General features: G+C 37.9%; 1 protein-coding gene across 1 annotated transcript in view; it reads right to left on the bottom strand.

Moving 5' to 3' along the window:
* Positions 1-18216, bottom strand: part of LOC133643318 (guanine nucleotide-binding protein G(i) subunit alpha-2) — a 153549-nt gene that overhangs the window by 43832 nt on the left and 91501 nt on the right. The window contains exons 3-4 of the mRNA XM_062037810.1: positions 10956-11097; positions 7021-7181 (exon numbers count right to left, since the gene is read on the bottom strand). Coding sequence (XP_061893794.1) covers positions 7021-7181; positions 10956-11097 — 303 coding nt within the window. The remainder of the gene's footprint in view (positions 1-7020; positions 7182-10955; positions 11098-18216) is intronic.

The following is an 18216-nucleotide window of genomic DNA, read 5'->3' as shown; positions in this document are numbered from 1 at the left end:
AATCAGTAACAAAATCGGCCTACTATCACCTCAAAAATGTAAAAAGACTTAGAGGGCTCATGTCAGCTCAAGACTTAGAAAAACTTGTACATGCCTTTATTACCAGTAGGCTAGACTATTGTAATGGTCTCCTTGCAGGTCTTCCCAAAAAAACTGTCAGGCAGCTACAGCTTGTTCAGAACGCTGCTGCTAGAGTTCTAACAAAGACCAAAAAATGTGAGCACATTACACCAATTCTTAAATCCTTACATTGGCTCCCTGTACATCAGAGAATTGATTTCAAAATCCTCCTGCTCACATATAAATCACTACATGGTCTAGGGCCCAAGTATATCACTGATATGCTCCCACTATATACGCCCTCTAGATCACTAAGATCTTCTGAGACCAATCTGTTAGCGGTTCCAAGAGTAAACTCAAATCAAGGGAGATCATCATTCAGTCACTATGCAACACATAGCTGGAATAAACTTCCTGAAGATGTCAGACTCTCCCCAACTCTCACTACTTTTAAAACTAGACTGAAGACTTTTATGTTCACCTTAGCTTTCAGCTAAATCTTTTAATCTTTTAACTTTTAACGTCTGCACTGTTTTTATTTTTATTGTCTGCATTTTAATTTTGCTTTTATTTTCTTTCATTTCACTTTGTTGTCTGTGAAGCACTTTGAGTCTGCCTTGTGTATGAAAAGCGCTATACAAATAAAGCTGCCTTGCCTTGCCTTGCCTTTCGACCACGGGAACTTTTTCAAGAATGAAGAAACTATTTAAAATATACCCAGGAAACAAAAACAACACACTTCTCCAGTTTCATGTAGCGACGTGGCTTTTTTTTTTACCAGAATCTCAGGAACAATTGTTTTATTATTTAAATTTTTAGATTCTTCACAGTTCTGTTCCATGTTAAATACACTTCCAAATTGCCTTAATGTTTGTCATGGGAGTGTTTATTTTTGTTTTTATAATGAACGGAAAATAATCCATCAAGTCAACAGAAATATCAATTAATTCATGTGTTTGCTGTGTCAGTAGGTAGAACCAGGGGGTATGAGGAGAGGGAGGAGGAAAAGTCAGTCGCCATGCCAACGACAGTGCAACCTGAGTTAAAAACAACAGTGTGTGTTACTCAAGTCAAATCATATTCAGGGACGTGAGCACCCTTTCAGGAAAATAAAGAGATTTTCTATCAGCACGGGAGAACTTTAGCATGCTATCAACTTTTTTTAAACCTTTATTGACCCAGGAATAGAAATAGAATAGAAAACATCTCAATTGACACCAAACTCAGAGTCCTCAAAACGTATGTATGTATGGTCTGTTCTACTCTACGGCTGTGAATGCTGGACTTTAAACAATCAACAACTGAGAAAATGAGAAATGTGGTTCTTCAGAAAAATAATTTGCATATCGTTGACTGAAAAGAAAAGTAATGAAGAGGTGTTGGCAAAGGCAAAAACAACAAGATCTCTAATTGCAAATATTCGAAATAGGCAGCTGAAATTCCTCGGACAGATCATTAGAAAAGACAGCTTAGAAAAAACTGATGTTAGCAGGAAAACTAGTAGGAAAGAAAGCTCCAGGTCGACAACGAACAATATATATCAACAGCCTAAGAGATTTAATCGGGAATATCAATAATATAGAACTCATACATAGAGCGGACGACAGAGAAGACTGGAGAGCTCTGCTCATCGATGCCTGATACCCCATAACGACCTATGAAAGTCCCATTGAGATTAAGAATCTCTTTTTCAAGGGAGTCCTGCACTATTAGTCCTGCACTATTAGTCCTGAACTATCAGCAGCTGTCTGGTCAAAGTGAAGATGAACTCTTATGATCTTCGACATCAATAAAACAGCTTTGAATGGATCGATTTGGAACGACGACGCAGACACGCAACGCTAGCATCACAGCTACAACTGTCAAGTTGACCAACTTTGTACAGAAATAGTGGTTTCGGTACTCAAAGCCCCGTTCTAATTTAGAGGAATCACCCAGAATTAGGGTTGCGCAATATACCGTATTTTTCGGACTATAAGTCACAGTTTTTTTCATAGTTTGGCGGGGGTGCGACTTATACTCAGGAGCGACTTATGTGTGAAATGATTAACACATTACCGTAAAATATCAAATAATATTATTTAGCTTATTCACGTAAGAGACTAGACCAGGGGTCGGCAACCCGCGGCCCCGGAGCCGCATGCAGCTCTTTGACCACTCTGATGCGGCTCAGCTGCATACTTGCCGACCCCCCCGATTTTCCCAGGAGACTTATGGATGTCAGTGCCTCTCCTAGATAACTCCCAGGGAAAATATAATCCTATTTTCACTCTAATTACTAGATTAGGGGCGTGCCCTAATTGCACTGCAGTAATTGTCCTCTATGGCATTTACACACAGCGTGTCAGCCTGGCCACATGTTGTATGTAGCTTTTACTTGCACACATAGGAGACAGCAAAGCATACTTAGTCATCAGCCACACAGCTTACACTGACGGTAGCCGTACCGTATAAAACAACTTTAACACTGTTACGTTACAAATATGCGCCACACTTTGAACCCACACCAAAAAAGAATGAAAAACAAATTTCTGGAGAACATCCCACCGTAACACAACATAAACACAACAAATACCCAGAATCCCATGCAGCCCTAACTCTTCCGGTCTAGATTATACACCCCCGCTACCACCAAACCCCCCCACACATCAAGCCCCCCCCTCCCCCCCTCCGTGCGTCGGTTGAGCGGAAGAGTTAGTGCTGCATGGGATTCTGGGTATTTGTTGTGTTGTGTTTATGTTGTGTTACAGTGCAGATGTTCTCCAGAAATGTGTTTGTCATTCTTTTTTGGTGTGGGTTCAAAGTGTGGCGCATATTTGTAACGTAACAGTGTTAAAGTTGTTTTATACGGTACGGCTACCGTCAGTGTAAGATGTGTGGCTGCTGACCTAGTACGCCTTGCTGTCACTTACGTGAGCAAGCTGAAGCTGCATTCTACATGTGGTCGAGCAGGTACACTGTTTGGGCAGACTGTAGAAGGCGCCAAATGCGGAGCCATCACGCTCTGATATTCTGGAGTCTCCCGGAAATAATGAGAGGGTTGGCAAGTATGACGCTATCAAGCGCCATTCATTCAAAACTCGCGGGCCGCACTAACATCAAATTTCCATATTAAAGTGCATGCCGGTGCGTGTGTCTGAGACCCCTGGTTAACATAGCACAAAGCAATTTAAGCTTTGTATGCGGTGTTTTTCATTTTGATTTAAAAAAATTTTTTTGTGGCTCCCATTATTTTCTTTAATATGTGAAACTTGCCAAAATGGCTCTTTGAGTGGTAAAGGTTGCCGACCCCTGGACTAGACGTATAAGATTTCATGGGATTTAGCGATTAGGAGTGACAGATTGTTTGGTAAACGTATAGCATGTTCTATATGTTATAGTTATTTGAATGACTCTTACCATAATATGTTACGTTAACATACCAGTTGGTTATTTATGCCTCATATAACGTACACTTATTCAGCCTGTTGTTCACTATTCTTTAGACATTTTAAATTGCCTTTCAAATGTCTATTCTTGGTGTTGGCTTTTATCAAATACATTTCCCCAAGAAATGCGACTTACTCCAGTGCGACTTAGTGTATATATGTTTTTCTCCTTCTTTATTATGCATTTTCGGCCGGTGCGACTTATACTCCGGAGCGACTTATACTCCGAAAAATACGGTAGATGATATAAATTTGGCCAAATGATCAAGTTTTTAATGCTATTGTTATATTGTGCATGTTTATGTCACATTCGAGCAAGTTTGACAGCAGCATGCAAACAAATGTAGAATCTTAGCTGGGACTCATGTCTTTCCACAGTGCAAAGCCACTTCTAAGTCAGTAATCCTCGCCTCCATGGCGGAAAATAAACTTTGTTTCTTACATCCCTCACATCATCTCTGGAGGACGAGGAATAGCGAAACATGCTAAACTACACACAGTAGGAGGATATGCTAGAGCTCTTGAATGTAAACAAGGGGGACGGATCGATCGACAAAAAACTATACCAAGTAGTATAGTATCAAGTCGATGCCACTGTGGTTAGATGGATATTTTTTAATAACAAATACATATTTTTATGTGTGAATGCCACAAGGCATATGTTGTTCTACAACAAAAATTCACGTTAGCATGCTAACTTCCATCCATCCATCCATCCATTTTCTACCGCTTGTAGCATGCTAACTTTTTTAGCTAATTTTCCAAACCGCTTACCCAAGAGTCAAAACGTCTTACCTGACATATGCTAACTGTTAGCATGCCATCATTACATCTTTTTTTTAGCCATTTTCGCAGATGTACACCTTTGAGTCATTAAACTTGGTACCTGACACATGCTAACTTTAGCATTTAAGTTCCACTCGGGCGTATCTGGACACAGGAGGGCTTTAATGGCAAAAACCAAAGGATTTAAATCAGAGTCAATAGTAGGAAATCATTTAAATGTTATTGCTATTGGCACATTGGCATCCATTGTTGTTGTCGGATTATAATTGTGATCAAAATATGAATCGTTCAACGATCTTAAATTTTTTTTAGGGATCATTATCAGTATAACACAATACTGCCACTGTAACTACCGTATTTTTCGGAGTATAAGTCGCACCGGCTGAAAATGCATAATAAAGAAGGAAAAAAACATATATAAGTCACATTTTTTGGGGAAATGTATTTGATAAAAGCCAACAGCAAGAATAGACATTTGAAAGGCAATTTAAAATGTCTAAAGAATAGTGAACAACAGGCTGAATAAGTGTACGTCTTATGAGGCATAAATAACCAACTGGTATGTTAACGTAACATATTATGGTAAGAGTCATTCAAATAACTATAACATATAGAACATGCTATACGTTTACCAAACAATCTGTCACTCCTAATCGCTAAATCCCATGAAATCTTATACGTCTAGTCTCTTACGTGAATGACATCAATAATATTATTTGATATTTTACGCTAATGTGTTAATAATTTCACACATAAGTCGCTCCTGAGTATAAGTCGCACCCCCGGCCAAACTACGAAAAAAACTGCGACTTATAGTCCGAAAAATACGGTACTTGGTATTGGATCCATACTCAAATTTGTAGTATTACCCAAAACTAATGTAAAGTATTCAAACAACAGAAGAATAAGTGTCCCACAAGTATGTTGTGGGACTATTTATTAGTTGTTTTTATTATTAAAATATAACTTGGTTATAGGTGTATATGTGTGTATATGTACTTTGTGAGTACATTCAACAATACGTGATAAGTATCTGTGATCATTTTGGTGACAATAACCGTGATATGACATTTTTATATCACTACATCCCTATTTGTAATATATATCGTTATCACAGCATGCTGCAATATAAATCGTAATACAGATTTTAGTCTATATCTACGTAGTGGTTGTGTTGTAGTGGCCGGGTGACTGCCAAAGCAATGACCCTTGGAGGATCTTCCGGGCTAACGGTGAGTACTGTAATCTACAATAGAAAAAACCCAAGGTCACTATATTATATAATAAAACCAATATGGGTGTTATTTCATGTTTGGAGGGTTATAATTAACACATTTAGAAGGTCCTACACTGTTTTTATGCTGTAACAATGAAAATACTGGATTTATCAATAATAATCCCTCTTTGCAGAAATCTGCTTATCACGATCATGTCCGGTCTTGTTAAACCGCGATAAAAACGAGGGACGAATGTAGCACACACAGCCAAAAAAAAATGGTGTAATGGTGTCGATGCAGGAGTTCCGGCGATGAAAGTGGAGTTTTAGTGTAAGTCGAGACCTAAACTTAAGTGAGCAGATCACACTGTAGACAAACAGTTGCAGGACTTATAAAATAGAGCAATAAAAAGATGAAATATAAGTCATCGCACGGTACGAGGGGCGTTGCAAAGGAGGGACAGACAGGCTTGTTAGGAAGAGGAAGTGTTAATAAGGTTTTTCAACCTTTTTTGAGCCAAGGCACATTTTTTGCGTTGAAAAAATCCGGAGGCACACCACCAGCAGGAATCATTAAAAAACTAAACTCAGTTGACAGTAAAAAGTTGTTGTCGCAATTGTTGGATACGACTTTAAAGCATAGCCAAGCATGCATCACTATAGCTCTTGTCTCAAAGTAGGTGTACTGTCACCACCTGTCACATCATGCCCTGACTTATTTGGAGTTTTTTGCTGTTTTCCTGTGTGTAGTGTTTTTAGTTCTGGCTTTTTCTCTTTTTTTGGTATTTTCCTATAGCAGTTTCATGTCTTCCTTTGAGCGATATTTCCCACATCTACTTTGTTTTAGCAATCAAGAATATTTCAGTTGTTTTTATCCATTGTTGATTGTCATGTCATGTTCGGATGTACATTGTGGACACCATCTTTGCTCCACAGTAAGTCTTTGCTGTCGTCCAGCATTCTGTTTTTTGTTTACTTTGTAGCCAGTTCAGTTTTAGTTTTGTTCTGCAGTTTCAATGCCTTTTCTTAGGGGCACTCAGCTTTTGTTTATTTTTGGTTTAAGCATTAGACACCTTTTTACCTGCACGCTGCCTCCCGCTGTTTCCGACATCTACAAAGGAATTAGCTACCGGCTGCCACCTACTGACATGGAAGAGTATTACACGGTTACTCTGCCGAGCTCTAGACAGCACCGACCACTCAACAACAACACATCATTTGCAGACTATTATTACTGGTTTGCAAAAAATATTCTTAACCCAAATAGGTGAAATTAGATATCTCACACGGCACACCAGACTGTATCGGCACAGTGGTTGAAAAACACTGGTTTGAGCAACCTATGTTGACCATTTCTGAGCATCTTATTTTCTTTCACAAACTGTAACAAAAAAACAACAAAAGTGGCGTTGTTCTTCCTCTGAGTAGCGACATATTCCTTCTCCCTTTTATTTTTGAACAGTATGTCGGAAGAAACCACCTGTACTGGATATGACTATGATGAATGTTATTGTAATAGTGGTCACTTACTAGGCAGCAGAGTCATTGAGCTGATACTCTCGGGCCCGCGTGAAGCAGCTCTGGACGCCGCCGTCGCCCCACAGTCGCTGGATGACGTTGGACAGGTCCTCCGGCAGGACGCCTTGCTCCTCGGCCGCCGCGGAAAGCGCAAACAGTTGGCGGGCGTCATCCTGACAACACAAACGCAGACGTCAGACGGATGAGATTAGCGCTGGGGGAGCGGTGCGTGACATTCTCTGAGGCTGATGAGACGCTACATCAACCTCCAGGAAGCAATAGCGAACAAAGCGGACTAATGAGGCTTTTGCCACATAAATCAAGAACGTAGAGTGTTGCCTTGGGAGTGTCACTGCTGCCATGAAAAGTACTTCTGAGGAGGTTGAAGGAGCAAGAGAATATGAAAAGAATTCGAAAAGGAACCTAATTATGATGCGACTGGACCAAATAAAAATGTCCATAAAGTGAAGTTTGGATTAAAAAATAAATAAATAAAAAACTTTAGTTTGGCAATAGACAAGTTCACTACCTACGGTAGTATTTTTCATTTATGAATGCATGTAAATATAGCATATGCATTAAGTATTACTGCAAATGTACAGTAAATATGCTCGTATTCAACTAATGTAGTGGCCTTTAAACATAATGTCATTATATGACATAACATATACCGCATTTTTCGGACTATAAGTCGCAGTTTTTTTCATAGTTTGGCCGGGGGTGCGACTTATACTCAGGAGTCACTTATGTGTGAAATTATTAACACATTAGCGTAAAATATCAAATAATAATATTTAGCTCATTCACGTAAGAGACTAGACGTATAAGATTTCATGGGATTTAGCGATTAGGAGTGACAGATTGTTTGGTAAACGTATAGCATGTTCTATATGTTATAGTTATTTGAATGACTCTTACCATAATATGTTACGTTAACATACCAGTTGGTTATTTATGCCTCATATAACGTACACTTATTCAGCCTGTTGTTCACTATTCTTTAGACATTTTCAATTGCCTTTCAAATGTCTATTCTTGGTGTTGGCTTTTATCAAATACATTTCCCCCAAAAATGCGACTTATACTCCAGTGAGACTTATATATGTTTTTTTCCTTCTTTATTATGCATTTTCGGCCGGTGCGACTTAAAAATATGGTAATTGTGATAATGATTATTAGTAGTTTTAGGAGTGTACTGAAAGTGAAATGTAATGTAGTTGTAATAAATTACAAATGCAAAAAGTTCAGATGTTATTTGTTTATTTATTTATTTATAGATTTTATTGGTGCTCATATGAATAGTATGCTATTTATAAAAAAATGTTTTTAACTGAATTTGGATTTATTATTATTGCAACTTTTCTTTTTTTTTTTTACATTGTTTTCTAGTATACTTAGAGCAAGATGAAGTTAATAAAAATATATTCTTATTTCATTGCATGAATATAAATACAATAAAATGGTCATTTCTGCACTTGTTTGTTTAAAGATTTTATTTTTCATAATGTTACTTATTAATGTATTTGTATTTCATAGTCTATTCCTGCATTCATTTTTTTTATCTCTTATTTTTATTACTCTTTTTGACATGAAAAAACACTATTTTAAATCACGCAATTCCAATGTATGATTTTTTTTAAAATCGCAAATAAGACTTTAAATAATAATACTAATATCTTATAATAATAATATAAACCTAATCTAAATAATAATAAATGTAATAGAATAAATCAAAATCTAAATAATCTATGTAATAAATGATTGTGAAATGTTGATGTGTAAGAGTTAAAGGGTAAGACAAGCAATGGCATATTTTACGAGTCGTACTGTGCGATGGATATTTAAAGGTGCTGTCTGCAACTTCCTCAAAGTTACATTTTTCAAAGCGAAAATTATGACAAGATTACCACCGGCTATCTTATATAATAGAGATGATAAATGCTTTAAAATGTAATATCGGAAATAATCTGTATTTTTATTCTCGATATTGTTTTTTTAAATTTTTTTATTTATTTTTTATTAAATCAACATAAAAAACACAAGATACACATACAATTAGTGCACCAACCCAAAAAACCTTCCTCCCCCATTCACACAAAAGGGTTGTTTCTTTCTGTTATTAATATTCTGCTTCCTACATTATATATCAATATATATCAATACAGTCTGCAAGGGATACAGTCCGTAAGCACACATGATTGTGCGTGCTGCTGCTCCACTAATAGTACTAACCTTTAACACTTAATTTTACTCATTTTCATTAATTACTAGTTTCTATGTAACTGTTTTTATATTGTTTTACTTTCTTTTTTATTCAAGAAAATGTTTTTAATTTATTTATCTTATTTTATTTTATAATTTAAAAAAAAAAGGACCTTATCTTCACCATACCTGGTTGTCCAAATTAGGCATAATAATGTGTTAATTCCACGACTGTATATATCGGTATCCGTAATTAAAGAGTTGGACGATATCGGAATATCGGATATCGGCAAAAAGCCATTATCGGACATCCCTATTATATACCATTAGTGTTTTAACAGAACACATTTGTTTGACAATTGGCTATATTTTTTAACAATTAGAGTAAAAAATATTACAGGCCCCAATAAAATGATTGGTGTTTACAGCGGTCACTCACCCGGTCTCGTCAACACGTACACTACCGTTCAAAAGTTTGGGGTCACATTGAAATGTCCTTATTTTTGAAGGAAAAGCACTGTACTTTTCAATGAAGATAACTTTAAACTAGTCTTAACTTGAAAGAAATACACTCTATACATTGCTAATGTGGTAAATGACTATTCTAGCTGCAAATGTCTGCTTTTTGGTGCAATATCTACATAGGTGTATAGAGGCCCATTTCCAGAAACTATCACTCCAGTGTTCTAATGGTACAATTTGTTTGCTCAATTTGTGCAATCATGTTCACACATCTGAAAACAGTTTAGCTCGTTACAGAAGCTACAAAACTGACCTTCCTTTGAGCAGATTGACTTTCTGGAGCATCACATTCGTGGGGTCAATTAAACGCTCAAAATGGCCAGAAAAAGAGAACTTTCATCTGAAACTCGACAGTCTATTCTTGTTCTTAGAAATGAAGGCTCAAACACAAAATTGTTTGGGTGACCCCAAACTTTTGAACGGTAGTGTACGCGCAGGAAGCGCGTGCACACGTACAAAAGCAGTCCAAGAGAAGCAACCAACAATTTGCAATCATGTTGTTGTTATGATACAATATACAGCCAATGGCAGCTAATGCTAGCTATCCAAATTGCTATTATTAGCTAACAACACCTAAAGCTAATGCGTGTGCATGTGTTACATACTAAGTAATTATGTCGTTACGCACGAGAAGCTGTAAGAGGGCGGGATATACTGTGTCAAACACATTGGGAAAGTTGGCGCCCTTTAAATAGCAAAAGTCCAAAAAAACTGTGCCAAAAAAAATGGCATCTCCGCCAAATGAAAGCAAGCAATAGGAGAGTCTGCATTTCAAATAGGAGTGTTTTGCGCCAATGTTAGTTTATTAGTCTTATAGATCTTCTGCCAAGTCCTAATGTACACATCAATTGAAGCAGTGCCGACTGGCTGCGTCATTGCGGCACTAATTTGATTTCCTGCGTGGCGTCTTTTGCTCGTTTTTTTACGGCCTCTTGGAGCAGCAGCAACACGAGCTGGGGACGGAACACGACTCCGTCCAACGACTCAAAAATTGTCCGACTGTCACGGTTACCTTGGGAGGAAATTGTCGCTGCATAAATCCCACGGCACAGAAATCCTCAGTATGGGTGTTAAAGATGAAGGCAAGAGAGCGATTAGAAGAGACCAGATCACCCGGCAGAGCAGATAAGTTACACAACACTGAAGATTTAACACCGCCTTTAACGCCTTATTCTTGTTAGGCACACCAGGGCGGCTTCACATTATTAGTGGCCTTGACCTACCGCCCTGCTGGGCTCCTCGTAGTCAATCTTGAGGTTGGCCATGGCTTTGATGATGGCCATGATGGACTGGATGGTGTTGCTGTACACCACCGCTCTGTACTGCTTGCACTCGTCTTCTGAGTAGCCGTCCTCGTGGATAATCCTGCGAAGAGAGGAAGCGTAACGTTTTAGTTCACGGCTGCGCACCATTTGTCTTCGCAACACTCTGAAAAGGAAGCAATATGAGTGAGGGCGGCCCTGAATGCAACTCCTTTTCCAGGCCGCAGTTGTTTAGTTGCTTGTGTATACACAAGCTATGGAGATGATATCAGTAGAAAAAAATGCATTTAGTTGAGATAATATGGTTATGGTCATATATTGGAATGTGGGATCCATTCTTTAAATTTGTTTGAACTATTGAATGAACCTAAAATATGATTTATTTTATCTGTGTGGAAAATATGACTTTATGAGATGCGATGCAAGTGTAAGCCACTGACACTATTGTTCATTTTTTTAATGTTTAGATTTTATTTTTTATAAATGGCTGTGATGATAATGTAAATGAGGGATTTTTAATCAATGCTATGTTGGAATTCATCTCATTATTGATACTGTTGTTGATATTATTCATTTTTGTTTGACTACTTTTGGATTGTTTTGTGTCATGTTTGTGTGTCTGTTGCTTGCTATTGTGAATGTTGCTGGGCCGGGTTTGGTGTTGGAATTGGATTATTATTGTATTATTTATTGTGTATTACTTTGTTGGGCTGATTAATAAGAAAAATTAAAAAAATAAAATAAAAAGACCACAGTTTGACGATTCAGCTTCATTGATCGTCATTATCGTCACAACTCCAATGTTGTTTGCTAACATGCCAGGCCATCTGTATGTGAGTGACAGGAAGAAAAGCTCTGACTTGCTTGTGCAGAGAGAAGTCTCCTGACCCCAGCAGTTAGTCCAGTGTTTCACACACATTCATTTATTTGTGGCGGCCCGCCACGAAAGAATTAAGGCCGCCACAAAAAATTTTTAATTACTATTTATTTATTTTTTTGTCCTGTCCAGCTTCTCAGGCAAATCATATAGTTGATGTAGATGCCCATATCGGCTGTTCAGATTTACTTTATAAAAGAGAAGTGTAGAATCAAGATTTTTGGAGCTCTTTGTTCAGTGGATCAGATGTTTCATGAAGCTTTGTGTCTATCTACCACCACTACTGTTTTCTGTTTATTTGTTACTGACTGTGGCAGGACACCTCTGCCTCTGTTTCACTTCATGTTGCTGGTAAATAATATGGTTGTAGTAGTAGGCTAAAGTTAAATTATTTAGTATGCACTAAACAAAGGGGCAGAGCTTTAAGAGACATTTTAGCTTTTATATTTTTATATACATATAAAAAATATCTCCCATTGAGATCTTTGATCTCAATGGGATTTTACCTGGTTAAATAAAGGCTAATAAATAAATAAATAAGATATATTTTTTGTAAGAACCACAATTAATAAATACATTTCAGTGAATAACTTCTTGTTCAAATATGTATATAAATATGTACATAAAGTGTTGTAATTATATTGTAAAATGGATGGATGGATGGACGTTTAAAACAAAACTGTTATTAATTAGTAAGTATACATTTTTTGAGCCTTTTTAGAGAAAATCATATTGTAGTAAATTATGCAAATTACTCGATGATGTCATGGTGACCATAGCCACGCCCCCACCGCCACAGGTATCTTGGCAGTTTATGGGAAACACTGTAGTCTGTGTGTGTATTTATCTCTAAAACCCGAATACAAGACGACCTGCCTTTTTCAGGCTATTTTCCGTGGAAACAAAGTCTCGTACGGGTGACTCTCAATGAATTAGAACAGTTATTCTCAAATGATGGTACTACGCCAAAAAATCACTTAATTAAATATTGTAATATAATGTAATTAATTATTTAAGTACAGTGTTTTATTTTCCTATATTCAACACACTGACGGTTCAAATCTGTGTAATATTACAGTGGCCAAACATGTTAAATATATTGTTAAATAAAACCTCTGCCTTGTTTTTATTGAATACTGAGGCCTACTATGCTACTGTATTCTAATGTTGGTCATTATGGTGATACTAGGGGAGCCAAGAGTTTTTTGAGGTGGTAGTAGGTGAAAACATTTTGAAAACCGCTGAATTAGAATATCTTTTAAATTGAACAACTGAAATAAATGAACTTTTCAAACATCCATTTTCTACCGCTTGTCCTTTCGGGATCGCGGGGGGTGCTGGAGCCTATCTCAGCTGCATTCGGGCGGACGGCAGGGTAAACCCTGGACAAGTCGCCACCTCATCATTTTGCAGCAAATAAATTTAAAATCCAAACACTGTTGTCCTGTAAAGGATATTTAACTACAGTTGAAGTAAATCTGTAAAACATCAGTTTTCATGTCATTAAAGAGGATCTTTGACTAAAATATGAGTTTTTGGGTGCTGGTACTTAATTTTCTGAAAATGTGGCCCCAATAACACAATTTAGCTGAATAGCCCTACAATAGATTGACTGCACACGGACTGAAATATTTCAGAAATGTAGTTTCCTAATAAATTGGATGAGTATAGCTTATAGCTAGTAAAAACACAAATTAAAATTGAGGAACATTTTCAAAAGCATTTAAATTGAACGCCTGAAACTCATCAACTTTGCACATAATTCTAAGGGTGCACCACAATTAGACCTTATGAGGAATTATGACATCATGCAGATAAATCCAATAATATTAAAAAAATTGCTCCAAAAACCGATCAATAATTAAAACGCTCCAATTAGGTGAGATTGCCTGTATTGTGCCGTAGGCGGGTTAGGGTGAGCAAATGAAGCGCTCTTTTTCTCCCAACTCAGCAAAGCTCAGCCTGCTTTAAACAGCCTGTCGTAAACTTCACCTGATCTCCCAGAGTAAACAAACATGGCGCTGATCGTGTGCTATGTGTGCCAAATGTCCTGCAAACACCCCGCGAGGAGGGGAAACATCAACCCGCTCGCCATAAGCTTGCTGATATTATTGTTTCTCATGACTTATTCATCTACTTGCTCATTTTCTCTTCTTAGCCGGTTACTTTCTGCTGCAACGCGGTTCTTATTAGCCCTTCTTTCTTTCTTTCTTTAGTTTATTTCGAACATGAACACACATACAGCATAATACATCACACAGTTTCATATCATTCACTTTACATCATGTCCAAAAAGGCGTAGGAAGAAGCAAAGCTTATTTAATCCTACCCCTTTCCCACTTCAGAGCTTTGACAAATATATACCGTATTTTTCGGAGTATAAGTCGCTCCGGAGTATAAGTCGCACCGGCCGAAAATGCATAATAAAGAAGGAAAAAAACATATATAAGTCGCACTGGAGTATAAGTCGCATTTTTTGGGGAAATGTATTTGATAAAAGCCAACAGCAAGAATAGACATTTGAAAGGCAATTTAAAATAAATAAAGAATAGTGAACAACAGGCTGAATAAGTGTACGTTATATGAGGCATAAATAAGCAACTGAGAAGGTTTTTTGCCGATATCCGATATTTCGATATTGTCCAACTCTTAATTACCGATTCCGATATCAACCGATACCGATATATACAGTCGTGGAATGAACACATTATTATGCCTAATTTTGTTGTGATGCCCCGCTGGATGCATTAAACAATGTAACAAGGTTTTCCAAAATAAATCAACTCAAGTTATGGAAAAAAAATGCCAACATGGCACTGCCATATTTATTATTGAAGTCACAAAGTGTATTTTTTTTTTTAACATGACTTAAAACAGCAGCTTGGAATTTGGGGGTGTCTATTGTAGCGTCCCGGAAGAGTTAGTGCTGCAAGGGGTTCTGGGTATTTGTTCTGTTGTGTTTATGTTGTGTTACCGTGCGGATGTTCTTCCGAAATGTTTTTGTCATTCTTGTTTGGTGTGGGTTCACAGTGTGGCGCATATTTGTAACAGTGTTAAAGTTGTTTATACCTCCACCCTCAGTGTGACCTGTATGGCTGTTGACCAAGTATGCTTTGCATTCACTTGTGTGTGTGAAAAGCCGTAGATATTATGTGACTGGGCCGGCACACAAAGGCAGTGCCTTTAAGGTTTATTGGCGCTCTGTACTCCTCCCTACGTCCGTGTACACAGCGGCGTTTTAAAAAGTCATACATTTTACTTTATGAAACCGATGCCGATAATTTTGAAACCGATACCGATAATTTCCGATATTACATTTTAAGGCATTTATCGGCCGATAATATTGGCAGTCCAATATTATCGGACATCTCTAGTTTGAACATTTGTCCAACGATTCACATATCGCCCTTGTTCCAATTGTGATGCATTAGAGCAGTGTTTTTCAACCACTGTGCCGCGGCACACTAGTGTGCCGTGAGATGCAGTCTGGTGTGCCGTAGGAGATTACCTAGTTTCACCTATTTGGGTTAAAACTATTTTTTACAAACCAGTAATTATAGTCTGCAAATGATGTGTTGTTGTTGAGTGTCTGTACTGTCTGGAGATTGGCAGAGTAACCGTGTAATACTCTTCCATGTCAGTAGGTAGCAGCCGGTAGCTAATTGTTTTGTAGATGTCGGAAACAGCGGGAGGCAGCGTGCAGGTAAAAAGGTATCTAATGCTTAAACCAAAAATAAACAAAAGGTGAGTGCCCCTAAGAAAAGGCATTGAAGCTTAGGGAAGGCTATGCAGAACGAAGCTAAAACTGAACTGGCTTACAAAGTAAATAAAAACAGGATGCTGGACAACAGCAAAGACTTACTGTGGAGCAAAGACAATGTACATCCGAACATGACATGACAATCAACAATGTCCCCACAAAGAAGGATAAAAACAACTGAAATATTCTTGATTGCTAAAACAAAGTAGATGCGGGAAATATCGCTCAAAGGAAGACATGAAACTGCTACAGGAAAATACCAAAAAAAAGAGAAAAAGCCACCAAAATAGGAGCGCAAGACAAGAACTAAAACACTACACACAAGAAAACAGCAATAAACTTAAAATAAGTCAGGGCGTGATGTGACAGGTGGTGACGGTACACCTACTTTGAGACAAGAGCTATATTGATGCATGCTTGGTTATGCTTTAAAGTCATATCCAACAATTGTGACATTTTACTGTCAACTGAGTTTTGTTTTTTAATGATTTCTGCTGGTGGTGTGCCTCCGCATTTTTTCAACTCAAAAAATGTGCCCCTGGCTCAAAAAAGGTTGAAAAACACTGCATTAGAGAATCGATCATTTTTACCATTTGAATCCCTTACATATTCAAATGTATTGAGATGCACCATTCGGGTCAATACGGTAGTGCTTTTTCCAGGGAGGGACGCATAGAGAAAAATGAAAGGATGCAACATCTCAGCTTTGTGTTAGGGAAAAATGGTAATTATTGTAATATCTCACATGTTTAATAATGCATACTTTTGATTTTTGATATAAAAAAAACCAAAAGCTGCAGGCTGAAAATGTATCATACCCCTTGCGGTAGTACAAAAGCTTGTGAAATGGTCAATCTGACATTTCTCCGTACTTTGACAGACCAGTGACAACCTCGTAAGTCTTTGTGATTACTGGCTTTTTATAAGCTGTGGTGACTGTTCAATTTTTTTCCAGACGTTCCATCCCAGAGGATGATGCGAAAGGCAGCAATCACGCAAGGATGCGACCCTACCCATCTGCTGTATTTCATTAATTTCCTGATATTATCAACAAAAGGTGTGATACACACGGGGGCTCTTGTTGAATAGATTGACAGAAAGAGGCGTGCGGTTGGAAAAGCGCGGAAAAGGCAGAACGACGACGGCTTTCTGGGCTGCGCACCAAGTGTCTCTTCCCCCCATCGACCAGAGAGCAGTCGCACAGCCAGAATGCTCAATAGTGAGCGATGTGCTAAATGAAACCTCATTAAAATGCAAGTGAACCCACAGAGAAGCAGCAAGGCAGCTTAGAAGGTTGAAAGCCCCCCCCACAGTTCCATCCTCACGCAAACAATACTTAAAACTGGAGCTTTGATTTGCTTGATTGTGAATCACATCCTTTGAGATCCTGAAGCGTCCTATTTGCATCACTGATGGCTGAACCAAATACATTTTGTTTCTAGAAACAAGCCCATCCCAGGCAGTAGTTTTCGACGGCTTCAGTTGTTGAACTTTCTACTCAACACGGAAGATCGTTTAGCACAGTAATGTTCTAAGTCACAGTCCCTGTACTGTGCAATTCACATAATTTACGAGCACTAAAGAATGCAATTATCATATATTATATAGGGAACATTCCTTTGCTTGAGCCGTCAGGGCGGGAAGAGTCCGATCTCATACTTAGCATTAGCGGTGCGGTTACATAAACATGACCGAGATTCTCAACAAGAATAATGCGAACACGTAATCACCAAGAGTGCGCCTACAAATCGGTCATGCTTCCGGGAAAACAACCCGTCCAGGCAAATATCAATTTTCCCTGCTGTTTTGCACAGGTGGAAATTAGCGAGACAACTGCCATTAAGAAACGTTTCGCATGATTCCTTGCTAGTTCACAGTTGCCCGTTGTGTCGAGAGTGAGGAGAAGACAGCAGGAGACAGGCATGTCAACGCAGTAGAGGTGTGGGAAGCAGCAGGACAACGATTGGAGGACCACTGCAAGACCTCAACAAATTGACCACCCAGTGGGTAATTCTCCAATAAATACAATTCTTAACTAAAAAAAATGAAACTAATTGAGAAATAAATATTGACTACAGCAGAATCTAGGGATACGAGTTTAATTGGTTTTGTGACACAGCTTATACGTTGAAAGAAAAAAAACTGTCGCCTATTGAAATTAAGATCAATTTATTCTACGCTTGGCCCCCCCAAAACAGCACAACTTTAACATTTAAAAAGAAAAAATTCAGATGAAAATATTGTATGAAAATCAATACAATGGAAGGTAGTACAATAACTACAGTAGTTTTATGAAGTAATGCAGTGTTTTTCAACCTTTTTTGAGCCAAGGCACATTTTTTGCGTTTAAAAAAACACCACCAGCAGAAATCATTAAAAAACGAAACTCAGTTGACAGTAAAAAAAGTCGTTGTCGCAATTGTTGGATATGAATTCAAAGCATAACCAAGCATGCATCAATATAGCTCTTGTCTCAAAGTAGGTGTACTGTCAGGACATGTCACATCACCCCCTGACTTATTTGGAGTTTTTTGCTGTTTTCCTGTGTGTAGTGTTTTAGTTCTTGTCTTGCGCTCCTATTTTGG

Source organism: Entelurus aequoreus, linkage group LG26 (assembly GCF_033978785.1).
Source record: "Entelurus aequoreus isolate RoL-2023_Sb linkage group LG26, RoL_Eaeq_v1.1, whole genome shotgun sequence".
Taxonomy (NCBI): Eukaryota; Metazoa; Chordata; class Actinopteri; order Syngnathiformes; family Syngnathidae; genus Entelurus; species Entelurus aequoreus.
Note: the sequence above shows the minus strand (reverse complement) of the source record. Positions and strands in the feature narration are given on the sequence as shown.